This window comes from Pollicipes pollicipes, unplaced genomic scaffold, assembly GCF_011947565.3.
Source record: "Pollicipes pollicipes isolate AB1234 unplaced genomic scaffold, Ppol_2.1 Scaffold_7261;HRSCAF=8764_pilon_pilon_pilon, whole genome shotgun sequence".
Taxonomy (NCBI): domain Eukaryota; kingdom Metazoa; phylum Arthropoda; class Thecostraca; order Pollicipedomorpha; family Pollicipedidae; genus Pollicipes; species Pollicipes pollicipes.
In genome coordinates this window covers 22,804,080-22,818,697 of record NW_023597054.1, presented here as the reverse complement: position 1 = coordinate 22,818,697, position 14,618 = coordinate 22,804,080, and the positions used below count along the sequence as shown (strand labels likewise).

General features: G+C 55.1%; 2 protein-coding genes across 2 annotated transcripts in view; both read right to left on the bottom strand.

Annotated features, from left to right (window-relative positions):
• LOC119111198 (DE-cadherin-like) overlaps window positions 1–14,618 on the bottom strand; it is a 37,139-nt gene that overhangs the window by 22,425 nt on the left and 96 nt on the right. Inside the window, exons 2-7 of the mRNA XM_037235019.1 lie at window positions 12,257–12,406; window positions 7,981–8,172; window positions 4,350–4,552; window positions 3,598–3,784; window positions 1,816–1,992; window positions 32–224 (exon numbers count right to left, since the gene is read on the bottom strand). Coding sequence (XP_037090914.1) covers window positions 32–224; window positions 1,816–1,992; window positions 3,598–3,784; window positions 4,350–4,552; window positions 7,981–8,172; window positions 12,257–12,406 — 1,102 coding nt within the window. The remainder of the gene's footprint in view (window positions 1–31; window positions 225–1,815; window positions 1,993–3,597; window positions 3,785–4,349; window positions 4,553–7,980; window positions 8,173–12,256; window positions 12,407–14,618) is intronic.
• Window positions 12,273–14,618, bottom strand: part of LOC119111197 (cadherin-23-like) — a 125,364-nt gene continuing 123,018 nt past the window's right edge. The window contains exon 15 of the mRNA XM_037235018.1: window positions 12,273–12,406. The gene's annotated coding sequence lies outside the window, so the exon portion shown is untranslated. The remainder of the gene's footprint in view (window positions 12,407–14,618) is intronic.

Sequence of the window (14,618 nt, the reverse complement as noted above, 5' to 3'; positions counted from 1 at the left end):
GGGGGGGGAGGGGGGAGGGGACTGACTGTACCTTGATTCGGCTCCGTGGTCTTGCGGATGTCGGAGGGCGCGCCGTCCTGCGCGATCACGACGATCGTGTAGAACGGCGACGGTCGCAGCTTGTCCTCCCGGTCGAACGTCACGCGCGTCGTGATCTTGCCCGTGCCCGGCTCGATGCTGAACATGCGGAACTCCTCCGAGTCCGGCGCGAAGCTGTACGACACCTGGCGGACAGACGTGGACGTGCGGTGACGCGGACAGGCGGAAGACGCCATACAAAGGCGCAAGCTCGGGGTTCGTGGCGAGTGACTGGAGCGAAATGTAGAAGGCTCAAGGCAATAAAAAGGAAAAACAAATGGATGTGCGAAAACAATCACAATTTGAAAACATGGCTCCAGAGGGTATGTCTGCCGATACGCAGTGAGTTTTTCGGCTGTGCATTGTTTTTAATTGGAGTATGAAGCTGTAGTTGTACCGCGTACGTGTTTAGAGCAGCTGGGATAAAAAAACGGCCGGACAGTCTAGTATGCTGTCGAGCTGCAATCGATGTTTCCATCGATGCATTGTTGCTCCCACAGCGTGGTAAGGTGACCGTTCTGTCGTGAGAAACACATGTAGTTATTAAGCTTGACTGATTACATTGATTTGGCGGCACTTCCAAACAGACAACTAAGTTGTTGATAACCTCATCTCAGTATTATGATGATTTGGAAAGCAACTGGGTTACAAAGCGTTCAAATAGACACTCCGCGTTTTCGAGGGGCGGAGAAGATGCCAACTTAATTCAGATAAAGCCGTCAAGCACGCAGGTCTTTCAATTAGCGAGCCCATTTGGTGCCAGACAACGCACTTACTAACCATCTAGCAGTAAACAAGCCCCCAGTGTTTGTTGAGTGTAACACACGCGGAGATGACACGAATCTAAGGCGCAAGTTTGTGTCAGCCAGAGGTAGCCCAAGTTTGTGTCAGCCAGAGGTAGCCCAAGCTTGTGTCAGCCAGAGGTAGCCCAAGTTTGTGTCAGCCAGAGGTAGCTGGAGGAACCCAAGTGCATGTAAGCGAGGCCATCTGTACAATTCAGAGCAAGTCGATGGCAGTTCTCAAGCGTGCAGTGGATATATATTTGACCCATCGCGTCAAGCACGTATAGTCTTCCAAAGTTGAGAAGCCACAGGAATTATGCACAAATTTCTGATTTACCGAGTGCTTAGATACCCCAGCCAATACTTGTCACCCGCTATGGTAATAAGTAAAAATAAATACACAAGCAAGGCATGATTAAGAAAACCTAGACGAGTTTAGCATCGTGTATATATATATATATATATATATATATATATATATATATATATAGTATACATATACGATAATAGATACTCGGCGGACATGATGTTACAAATGGCAATAATCAGCATTTGACCGGACAGCTCGGAGACTTGTGTCGTCACTGCACCAGTGGTTAATGACACTCGGCAGGGAGGCAAGACTTTCTTTATTTGTCTGTTTATTATGTCCGACAGAAATGGCGCAAATGGTTTGTGTATCATCTGATTAGTTTGTACGCATACGACTGACGACGAATAAAAAGACCGTGCATCGTAGGTTACAAACAGCTTGGTTTGCACTTTGGAAGGACACAAACACCTTCCCGACAACATTGCTTGTGTCGAAACAGAAATTAACAGAAACCCTGTCCCAGACATGAAGGCAACAACACAGAAACGCTCGCAATCAAATAAAAGACAACGTTGCACTTCAAGGAACAACACTGCACGCGCCCACTCTCTACACAACCTCGTCAGAGGCTCTCAGACCCACCTGGTTGTTTGGTGGTGTGCCATCCCGATCAATGGCTGTTGTCACAGCCACGTACGTCCCGGGCGGAGAGTTTTCGGTCACGGTGACCCGGTCCGTGTCGTAGAAGATGGGCACCTCGTCGTTTTTGTCCTCCAGCGCTATCCTGAAGGTGACCTCGGTCCCCGTCTGCTGGTCCGTCTGAAGGTCACACGAGGTCGCCCATGTCACTGCAGCAGCCGGCTGGACAGTGTATCTGGCTGCTGCCGTTGTAGTAACGGAGCTGGCGGCGTATAACAGGCGCAAACAAGCTGACGCCTTCACAACACGAGACATCAGCCAGGCTTTTCTCATTTTCTTTGGGGTGACGTCACAAGCATGAAGCGGTGTGTTTCGAAGCATGCAGTTAAATCCGAACAGAAAACCAGGACCCGGTACTAATCACGCAACGTATCAGTATCGCCGCATAGCATAGCAACGCACCGCACCGCACTACGAGCAGGGCCCAAACGCCGTGCCCGACGATGAATTGTGCTCAAGCACCGCGCCGCACCAAAAGTTCACAAGAACTCAGGAATAATGGAAAACGTCACTGTCGTAATTGGCCATCACATGGTGTCATGCCCTAACGTGCTCCTATTGAATAATGGAGGAATGGAAACATCTGTGGACCTAATATAAAGCTGGGACGTCCAACTTCTGCGCGGAAGGGCCGATTAAAGCTCTGATCAATTCGGTGTCGCCGTGCAATTTCTTAAAAGTAGATGGCTGCTTGCTCTTTCTCGTCCACTTCAACTCTGCCTTATAACTCGCAGAAATCCCCGCAGCGCAGGCCCCGTCCCGCTCTCTTCAACTACTGAGTTTCTCCGCTTGTTTGTGCGAGTTTCTCTTCTAACCAGTTCCGTTTCACTATTTGTCACGCGTCAGAAATGCGTGTGCTCTTCGCATATCCCTTCCTAGTCCGACCACCGACATCCGCGCCGGGAGCATTCACGATCTCCTACAGCTTCGTCCCGACCGATGCTGCGTTTCGCTGAAGGTAAGACGGATGGTAAGCCCACTACGCCAGCGGCCCATATCATATTTCGACGCACGCTGTCGGCTTCCGTTTGGTAAACAACTTTATTAGGACGGCGTAAGAAATATGGCGCAGGAGTGATCGAATGAACACCTCGCTGTGATTGAGTGCATTATCAAGCGCCAAATGTGAGCTTTCGTAACGTGTGTGCGGTCAGTAAGCCACAGGGACTTTTTGGTTGATGAGCTACAAGGTGGCAAGAGGTTTCATGAATTTCCGCCAGAAGCTTGTCAGCAATAGGCCCAGGTCCAGCCGTGACGCACAGCCGTGAGGTGCAATTACACCCCTAGTTGCCCAGTATATTCACCTAGCTTGAGCGCATTTAGTACATGCCCTTTATAACATATTGCGACATTTGTGACATGAACTGCATAAAAGACTGCCGTGTGGCACACATACCTACATTAGGGATTTCCGAAAGGATCAGAAATTGGTCGTATATCTCTTTGCAATGTAACTCAGGAAGGAAACACTAATGCAGTACTTAGTTTGCAACTTCGGACACTGAAGTCACATTAGCTCCATACGCTACATGCGAAGTTTGATAAGCAATAATTTAAGCCTACGCCCAGCCAGGCGGTGCAAACTTTAGGGTGAAATTAAATATCTCATCGGTCATCATACGCAACCGCAGTTTATAATTTGGACCACAACATCCCTCGGTCCGTAAGTTGGCGGCGCTCCGCATCAGCAATCGACGCTGCGCGCGCGGTATGGCCTGCTCTTACCATCGCGCGGACGGTAATGTTGTACTCCTTGATTTGTTCGTAGTCGAGCTGCCTGCTGCCTCCGTATTTGATTATGGCGCCGCCGCTTCCGTCCTCGTCGATCACGAAAGTTCTGAACTTGTTGGTTTGCTCCTGGGAGCCGTGCACGATGTCGTAGTAAACATTCGGGCTCGTCGGAGAGCTGGACCTGCAACAGGGACGGCGCGAGCCGCGATGTGCTGAGAATGGAGTTTGGAGGGGATCACCATCGACCCAAATGTACTTGCCTGTCCACACTTATGACACCTTACAGGTAAGGCATAAAAGACTTACAAGGTGCTTCCACTAGGTGCTAGCACTTACAAGGTGCTTCAAAAGAGATCGACGCACCCGCGCGGTGAGGCCATTTAATAAACAAATGCGCACCGAAGGCACTGTTAATAGACTGCACAAGCTGCCCGGGGCCGACTGGTCGAAGTCCAGGCGCCGGGTTCGAGCCTACCCACTGCTACATCGGCATCGTTAAAAACGCAACAATTGCTTCGAGTCACAGGAGCTAAAAGATGCATGTGCGCGCTGGAAAAGGAACCTTATAGCCAACCGAGCGGTTTTGGCTGCGCATCGCCAGGTCTGGTAACTTATCTGTCATTATGACAAGAGTCTTTTAATACGCTCGGTAACATGTACCTGTAAAGGTATATGAGATCACGAGCGCTTTTATGACCGTTATAGCACCGGAGATTCAAAGGACGACGTCAATAAAGGCCACTCACACGGCGCGGAGCCGCGCGATCACGGTCTCCGTGTCGCGGTAGTTCTCCGGCAGGTAGTACGTCTGGTTGGGCAGCACGGTGAAGGCGGGCGGCCGCGTGTCCGAGTCCTTGACGGTGACGATGACCGGCGCCTGGGCCGAGCGGGAGGGCGTGCCGCGGTCGCGCGCCACCGCCCGCAGGTGGAACTCGTAGTCGATCCCGACCTGTCGACACGGCCGCGGGCCGGGTCAGGTTCCGCTTGGGGTCGACTAGAGGGGGAGGGAGCTGACCGTACACCGTAGCTGGCGTCAGCTGACCGTACACATCAGGTGAGGTCGGCGGCTTAGGACACCGCGACGTGCTCGTTCGATCGCTTGGTGTATTGATCCCTCAGTTTTCTGTACATGCGTGCAAAAATACGAAAAATGGGGTTGGTTTAAAGCAAAGGCGGATGGGCAAACGCATCTTATTTTGCTGTAAGATTTGAATGTCACTTGGCCACACGGCACTGTATAGATATAAGAAGCGCGTGATCATTTGCCCCTCTTGCCCTTTTAACTCTGTAACACCACTGAAGACGCGCAACACGTTGGAAGAATATATAGTCATCCCATCCGTATTGACAGTACATCACGTGATGTAATGAAATTTCCGTCTTTTGTTTTTTGTTTGTAATACAAATAAGCAAAATTGGTACAAAATTAAGCACGTTGTTGCAAAACGCCTGAAGCCAGAAAAACTCGAGCTTGCTTTCAGGGCCTCGCCGATAAAAGTCACCGGCAGTACATACAAAACAAACAAAATATTTAAGCACACCGGCTTTGCTTTATCCGCTCTAGCGCAAAATCATATTGAACACATTACAAGACTTGAGAGAACTATAAGCAGGAAGACCCTCACATGCTTCACAAAAAGTTGCACGACTGCTCTTGATCCTCATTAATCATAAAATAAAAATCAGTACTTGGAGGCTGGAGTTTGCTTGCGATGACCGTAATTACTTCGTTTCCGGGGAAGAGGTGAGGAGACAGGCGGCTGCTGATTTCCAGCTACGCAAAATAGGCGCGCACAACAAGACTTTGTTTCGGCTTAGGAATTTACTGCAAACATTCAGCGCTGGCCTCCCGGTCATGTGAAAAATTAGGTGGTGGCCGTACCCGCATATATTCAAGGGCCCGGGTGGCCGGTTGAAGGCGACGCTCGGGTGAGGAAGATGACGGGGATACGGGTGGCCGGTTGAAGGCGACGCTCGGGTGAGGAAGGTGACGGGGATACGGGTGGCCGGTTGAAGGCGACGCTCGGGTGAGGAAGGTGGCGGGGATACGGGTGGCCGGTTGAAGGCGACGCTCGGGTGAGGAAGGTGACGGGGATACGGGTGGTCGGTTGAAGGCGACGCTCGGGTGAGGAAGGTGACGGGGATACGGGTGGCCGGTTGAAGGCGACGCTCGGGTGAGGAAGGTGACGGGGATACGGGTGGCCGGTTGAAGGCGACGCTCGGGTGAGGAAGGTGACGGGGATACGGGTGGCCGGTTGAAGGCGACGCTCGGGTGAGGAAGGTGGCGGGGATAGTTTATCCAACGAGTTATTTCTTAAACTAAGAGTGCCGCGGACATAACATTCACAGGGTAGGGAGGTCTGTATGTGAAATCACTTGAGTCCCGATTTGAGGCCGCTTGGCCGTGGCCTTTGGGTCAAATAGGGTCAAACAAATCCAAGCTCCAGATCGATGTTTGAAGCGCCCTCGGACCTCCTCACGCGACCAGCATAAACATACTTATATAATTACAAGCAAAAGGTCACTGGTGTTCATACAAGGTCAGCAATCTTTTTGACCCACAGAAGGCGACAACAGTTGGAAATGATCGATATCAAATTTCAATCATCAAGAGAAAATTTCTGAGCCACGAATTTCCAGGGAAACAAACGTCCAAAACTACTCCATCAAACAAGTTGTCCAGCGAATGAAGTGGTCTGACTTTTTACCTTGATCTGACCTTTATACCTGCCCGCTCAACGGAGGCAGTCGTAATCCTTATTGTCTAGTTGTCTAAGAAACCATTTCAAAGTTTCATGACATCGTTTCCGCATCGCATTGGACGATTCCGTAAGAGTTGTCTTCGCTGATAGCCACGGCCTGACTCTGACCTGCTCTGGACCATCCACCTTACGACCATACCTGATTCTGTACATCAAAAGATTAGTTATTCAGTTGCGTAGAAGCACACACACAGTTTGGCATGGCTGTGCCACGTGGTTGGAAAACTGTTCAGAAAAATATCCGTGGTCAAATTGACCTCACCTACCCGAACGCGTGTTAAAAACTGTCACCGAACACCTCCGAATACGTATACGTAAGGACAAGGCAAATCACATCATACATTTGACTCGGTGTTGTGTTCCGCGGCGTAATGAACAGTCGTGTCACCTTCCCAGCCTCTGCCGAGCGGCGTCCCTGCATCCCTGTCAGCAGGTGAGGTCAGGCAAGCAGCCAGACACGCCTCACCACTCTAGCGACGCTTGTCAGCCGAACGATCCCCAGTGTACTCAGCGTCCCCGAGACCCGATAAATACGGCGAATAGATGGCCCACTTCACGCTCCCCCGCCCCCTTCGGCCGGGGGTCGGCGGCGTTCTCCGGGGGCGAGCTCTCGTGACACCAGACGCTTCCGTCTCGCGCCGCCGACAGCAACAGACGCTAACGGGCCGACGAGCGGCAGCGGCTCTCTCGCGACGCTGGTTCGACAGCACGCGGCACCGGCTCGGCCGCCACGCCGGGCAGCACCTGTTTACCAGCCCCGTAACGAGTCGAGATTCACGAGCGGCCGCTAATGGAGCCGGCGCAGCGGCTCGTCGGGCAGCCGGCGCCGCGGAGAGCACGCGCCGACGCCCGCTAACGACGCACCGGTGTTGACGGACGCCGTGAAGCCGGCCGCCGCCGCCGCCGACGGCGATGGCGCAGTCAAATTATACATTGTGGAACTGCACTGAGGTCTATTGTCATAGCATTGGCTTTGAACGACTCTAGCAGAGTTTCATTACATGCAATTGACTACCAAAAACAAAGCTTTCAACCGCCGCTCTTTCGCTCTGTTTTTCCGAATCGTTCATATTCCGGTCTTTCAGAATGACCAAACAACAGGGTTTCAGCGTACTGATAGAGACTACCATCATAAAACGTTTGCAAAGTGCCCCAGTCATGAAAATTGGGGCAAACGGCCGACCTGACTCGAAAATATCATCCCAAAACTGGCATGGCATGTTTCTCTGACAACAGATTCGGTTATGCAAATCTTCATAGGGTACCTATAATCAACAACATAAGTAGCCCCGTTTATATTTGCGGCCACATTACCGTCGCGGCTTCTAAGTGTGGTGACAGGTGGTCTCACCTGGCTGAGGGTGGCTCGGAGCGTGGCGACAGGCTGTCTCACCTGGCTGAGGAGGGGGGGGGGGGGGGAACGGAGCGTAGCGACAGGCTGTCTCACCTGGCTGAGGGGAGCCCGGAGCGTGGCGACAGGCTGTCTCGCCTGGCTGAGGGTGGCCCGGAGCGTGGCGATAGGCTGTCTCACCTGGCTGAGGGTGGTCCGGAGCGTGGCGACAGGTTGTCTCACCTGGCTGAGGGTGGCCCGGGGCGCGGCGGCAGGCTGTCTCACCTGACTGAGTCTGCGTGCCAGCGAGATGACGCCAGTGCGGGACTCAATGGTAAAATAGCTAGCGTCCGACGGCCGGCTGGCGTTGATGAAGTACTCGATGGCGCCGTTGTTGTCGCTGTCGGCGTCGGTGGCCGAGATGCGCAGCACCACCGCCTCCGGCTCCGTGTCTTTCGGTATCGTCTCCTGGTAGTTCTGCAGCGGGGACCAACCGGCTGGTGTTACGAGACAGACGTCCGGCGTGCGCCGCGGTCACGTCTAGCGCTTGGAAGGGTGTGGCGCGGTCTCGCACCATCACGCAGCTTAGCGAGCACGCCGAGACGTGGGTCCAAATATCCTACTCATCTAGTGATAGGCACGCAAACAGATGAAGTCATCACTTCGCAACGTGCATTATAAAACGCTCAGCAAATATTCCACGTTAAAGAGTCTCACTATACTGCACGGTCACTACGCCAGTAACTGAGCAGCATAACAAACGAAGGCCTTCTCACAATGCAGCTGATCGGGCCATGGCTCATGTCAGATGTAGCAGCATGACTCCACCCCATGATCACCGTAGGCAAGTTGAGACCCTCCCGCTGTTCCGGTTGCTTTCGTGCTCCGACAGCTTCGCATATTTCTCCATTCCTCATTTCACAATGCTCTTCGCGCCAAGACGCCCAACCGATACGTCATTTCGCTGAGTGCGTTACGGCCACACCGCGCACTCGGGCACAGGACAAAACGCGCGGCGCCCCTTGCTATTGAAGGCTCCCACACATCCGAGCCATTCGTTCGCGCCATTGAAAACACCAGCCGCCGTCTCCCGCGATGGATAATTCATCGTGCCGGAGGGCCGGGCGAGACGCACGTACGCCTTCCAGCTCCATGGCCAGGACGTGAGACACATTGCAACGTCCACCGTGTCCGCGCTGTAATTGTCCCCAGCGTGCCGTACGTCAACGCCGCAGATCTCCGAAAGCCAGGCCGACCAGGCAATCGCTGTAAGTGAACTATTCTTCGGGGAGAAGGAAGTTTGGCGTTGCGTTCTGACGGCCGAGTCCATCATTGCACCGGACCGACAGTGGGGTCAGAGCGGGGGGGGGGGGGCAGTGCGCCAATGCGACGGCTCGTAACTTCTGCCGGGCCGCGCTGGGCCGGCCGGCGCCCGAGGCCGGCTCGGGGCTCCCGGTTACCGGCCGCCGTGGCCTCCGGCGCCTCCCATCCACTCAGCCGGCCCACCGCCAGCTGCCCCCAGTCGGAGTCACGGCCGCTGGGGTCATAGTCACGACTCCCCGCGACGCCACCGCGCGACGCCGCCGGCGACGGCGGCCTGCCGGCGGAACGCTGCGCGTGCCGGGCCGGCGGGGCGCCGCCGAACTGCTGACAACAGCCGGCTTCAGAGCTGTCGTGCAGACAAATGTAGCCATCCACCGCCGGGCCGGCAGCTGGCGGACACGCTTCTGGTCTTCGGCGAAGGCGGCAGAAAACCCGCGCCGCTGCCGGACGCTTCCCCCCCCCCTCTCTCTCTCTCTCTCTCTCTCTCTCTCTCTCTCTCTCTCTCTCTCTCTCTCTCTCTCTCTCTCTCTCTCTCTTCTCTCTCTCTCTCTCTCTCTCTCTCTCTCTCTCTCTCTCTCTCTCTCTCTCTCACGATGTACAATAAGAGAGAATGCCGAGTCGACCCCTTTGCGAGCCGGGCTTCTAATTCGGCTCACATTTAATATCTCTCTCTCTCTCTCATCTCTTCTCTCTCTCTCTCTCTCTCTCTCTCTCTCTCTCTCTCTCTCTCTCTCTCTCCTCTCTCTCTCTCTCTCTCTCTCCTCTCTCTCTCTTCATTCTCTCTCTCTCTCCCGATGTTACAATTGCATCGGCGTCGACGTTACGAGCGTGGGCACATCTGCGTCTTTAAATATCCGAGGTCCATGCGCGCCGAGTCGCTCCAGCAATAACCTGGCCGGCTGGACACATTGGCTGACCAAGCGCACGACGGGAGTTTTGAGGGGGACCGTGGGACCCTGGGAACAGCCAAGTTACCACAAAGTTCGGTCGGAGCCAAGCTTAACAAATGAGTGCGTGGGACCAAGAGCCCCGTGTGTGTGTTGTGGCTGCGCCCCCACCTCCCGTCATCGGCGGCAGGCGGCGCGAGAACAGGTCATCGGCGAGCGGCCACACCCGGCATCTCTCACAGCAAAGCGCAGCCGCGCGAGACGCCCTTCCCAGGCTTCCTGGCGACACCGAGCCGAGCAGGCACCACGCCCACCACTTCCGCGGCTTGCGTGGGCATGCAGCGCGACGGGAAGCCCACAAAACCAACACTACGACCCAAGCGAGCGGGAACTATGTTCAAGTTGGGGGAGGAAAACACTTCAAAATGTTTAAATGCACCCCCAAGATCGGATGGTGGCCTCCTTACAGGCTAGAATGGGCCCCATGCAGGTCAGAATGAGCCCTATACAGGCCAATTCGACCTTTTAAGGCCAGAACGGGCCCCTCACAGTAAGTAATGAACCTGCTCAAGGTCAGGATAGGCCCTATATGAGCCAGATGACCTCTCCACAGTTCAGAATGGAAACACTTCAGTTAGCAGTAGGCTCTCTACAAGCCAGAATGGGCCGTCCAAATTCAATAATGGGCCCTCTCCAGGTCAGAATGGCCCAATACGAATCAGAATAGATACCCAGTAGAACAACACAGGCCTTCTACAGTCAATAATGAGCTTTCTTCAGGTCAGATGGACCCACTGGGCACTACAGGTCAGAATGGGACCTGCACAGTGCACGGGTCAGAATGGCCCAATACGAATCAGAATGGGTACTCTGTAGAACAACATAGGCCCTCTACAGTCAATAACGAGCTTTCTACAGGTCAGATGGACCCACTGGGCACTACAGGTCAGAATGGGACCTGCACAGTGCACGGGTCAGAACGGCCCTCACCAGGCCAGATTGAGCTCTCCACAGGGAATAATGGGCCCTCTTCTGGTCAGATTCCTCCCTTCTACCCCTCCCCCAGAATAGATCCTCCAAAGTCGGCAATAGGCTTTCTACATGTCAGGGTGGGCCCTCTACAAGATCAAAAATGGCCTTTTGCATTAAATACGTAATCGTGTAAAGATCATGATGGGCTCTCTACAAGCCAGAATGGGCTCTCTTAAGACCAGAATGGGCCATCTACAGAACAGAATGTCCCTGCACAGTCAATAATAAGCCGTCTACAGATAAGAATGGGCCTTTTCAGGCTAGAATGGACCACAGTCAATAACAGGCCTTCTGCAGGTCGAAATGAACACTATACAGGCTAAGAATTGCCCTTTTTATCAGAATGGACACTTCATAGGTCAGAATGAGCCCTCGACAGGTCAGAATGGACTTTTACAGGCTTACATAATCCCTTTCAGTTCGGAATGGGCCTTTCACATACCGCAATGGGCCCCTCCACATGCCCTCTAAGTGGGGGGACAGGCGCCGCCACCCCAAGCTTTTAAGTTGGAGGGGGCTAAATGCCCCCACTGGCCCCTCCCCCGGTTCCTGCGTCCTTGCTACGACCGACACACTGGCGGGCTGCATACACACAACTACGAATGTGCGTGCCGTCCAGACCACGCTGCGCACGCGCCGTGGCCGCGGAAGTGATGGCGGCGCGCCGAGTGTTAGGCGACGCTCGTGCATCTACGCCCGGTGAATATTTCAGCTCGTCGCACTAACAGGCTAGGCGGCGCCATTAAAGTATGGAGGAGGCAATCTGCCGGCGGCGCCGGCGCCGCTCATGGCGGCGGTGTGCCGCCTGTCTCTGACGCGACGTCGGTCGCGGACGGCTGATGAGCGGGCGCTTGAGTGGCTTTGGTGTTTGATCTCGGTTACAGTTTCGGACTCCCAACAGCGAACAAAGCTGTATGCGGGTACTGGGCGATACGTGTAACATGTTCGCAGCTTGAGCAGCCGCCTAGAGGGACAAAGTGGACTGAGCACGTACTGCGATCTGTAGCGACGGCTCCCCTGATTCAGAGGAAGGCGAAGCACGGGTAATCGGGATGGTAGCGGAGAGCACGCAGCGCATGTTTCAAACAGGACATACCCAGAGTACGCCCGTTTCGAACAGCAACGCCGATCATAACACATCGAAAGACACCGCCACCAGCACGGCTTCCAGACCCGCGTAGCTACTTGCAAAACATGTTTAACCATCGGCGCCCAGCACGTCTATACACAACTTACCCGAAAGCAAAATCAGTGAAACACAGCAGATACACATAACACGGGCCTCGGCGCGATCCAGATCACCCATCCAGTCCACGCACCGACTTGTCGAACATGGGTGCGTTGTCGTTGACGTCCAGTACGTTGACGACGAAGGCGCATGTGCCTTCAAGAGACGGCGTGCCCCGATCGTTGGCCTTGACGATCACTCGCAGCTCCTTCTCGTGATCCGGCTCGTCCCGGTTGAAGACCTGCCACGGAGCGGACGTTGGTCAGCGCACTGGTCAAACTCGCGACAGGTCACCGGCCGCGCTGGTCACGCAGGCGACAGGTCACCGGCCGCGCTGGTCACGCAGGCGACAGGTCACCGGCCGCGCTGGTCACGCTCGCGACAGGTCACAGGCCACGCTGGTCACGCAGGCGACAGGTCACAGGCCACGCTGGTCACGCAGGCGACAGGCCACCAGCCGCGCTGGTCACGCGCGCGACAGGTCATCGGTCACGTCACCGTCACCGTGCTCGCTGGAGCCAGCGTACGCCCGACGCACACGGCTAAGACCGACCGGTGGTAGCCCGTGCCCAGCAGCCGCTTTGAACGGAGGTTGGTCGGGACCATACCGACCTCTCGGCCGCAGACCGTCTCTGTGGTCCAGCACGTCGCGCCAACATTGCGCTTAGCCTGCGGTAGCCCTACGGGCCCTCAGCTAAAACACTGCCGTCATGACTCAAGCCGGGTCACATCTGATGCCAACCGGGCGGTAACGCCCATTGTCGACATGGCGGCGGGAATTCTTCAAAAGCGCGCGCCATGATGCTTTAGCCTTCTGAGATTAGATGGTGCCCGATTTATTCCGCCATAAGAGCCGCAATAGGAGAAATGGCAGCGCCGGAACTTCAAAACATGCCCACGATCCTCCACGGGCGGGTTGTGTTCCGTAGCCTGCATAATACACGAATAATTACACATCCACACGGGCATTCTGATGATACGCCGCATAAATACAGCTAATCATACTTCACCAGAATCAGTCGACGACATGCAGGATTACTTCAACAGGCATAAACTCATAGGTCAAATGTCAGACCAAGAGCATTTCGACGGGCCCAGCACGCCGACCTCGCTATCAGCGTACGAGCAGCGGCCCAATACATTCATAACGTACCGACTGGTGTTGAAACTCATACCAGCAATTATCGAGGGTAAGCTCATGCCGGTTGTCATTCGTGCACGAGATATGCTCACCCACCCCTACAGCAGCTGGTTGAAATAAGCACCGAAAACGTATCTTCAGTTGTACAGCCCCGCAATAAGCGCACATGAGAAGGTATACTTCTTGCGAGTGTGCCTTAAAAGGTTAAAAATGCCGATTATCGGACCCAAAGCAAAGATGGAGGGCAGGAGTCACGTCCACGGCCACCGCTGGCAAACGAGCGCCCGAGGCGCAACAAATCACGGAAGATGCCTGGTTTGCAAGGAAGCACTACCACAATCATGCACGACAGGTTGCAGATGGTACGCGATCACTCTCTGACATGTCCGCTTTGATATCGCAGCGTTTGTTTTGACAACCGAGCTCGCAACACGCCATGTCACACGCACTCGTGGTCTGATTTTGACGGGATCGTTACGAGTTCCGCAAGCGTTTTGGGCAGAAGCCAGCAGCAAGGTATCTCTCATTCACTGAAGCCAGCCCCAGGCATGTGGCGTCCCACTTCAAAGCCGCACATTTCGCGGGTTCCGATGCCTACAACCGGGAGCGGCGGGAGCGGCATCGACAGCTCCAGCACTCCGAAGCGCCTTGCGGCCTCGCGCCCCGCGCCGCCGGCGCCGTCTGCCCGGCCGGCGTCTCGGTTGGCGGCCCGTGCGCCGGTGTGACCGGGTGCGTGCCGCCGCGTCATTTCCGGCCGGCAGGCACACACGTGGGTCCGCCGGGCCGGACAGCCCGCCGTGATTACCGGTCTCCTTAGCGCCGCCGCCGCCGCTCACTATTCCGCTCATGCTGATTAATCACTGCTCAAGCCGACCGCGAAGGAACAACGCGAGAGTCCCTCCCAGCGCGAGGTCACGTGGTGTGCCGGCGTGCCGGCGGCAGCGGCCCGAGGAGACATATCGGGCGGGTTTTTCACCGACCGCCACTGTATTGTTCCATCATGCGACCGACGTCTGCACGGCAGGTGAGGGCAAAAACCAGCGGCGGCCGTCGAAATACGCCGCATCAATCATGCGACGACGCCGGCGCACGAGGAAAAAACGACGCGGGCAAAGGCGGCGGATGTCGCTAGGCGACGTCTCAGGCCACCCGCCCGACCCTCTCCCTCCTTTCACCCGGCTCTGTCAGGGCAACGAGACATTCGAAAAGCGTTCTTTCAGCCTCGCACGCCGTTGGCTTTCTCCTGCAGTCAGTAGATGCCCCGGGCGCGGTGTCTGGGCTCGGCTATAGCGTGCCAGCACAGCGCTAACAA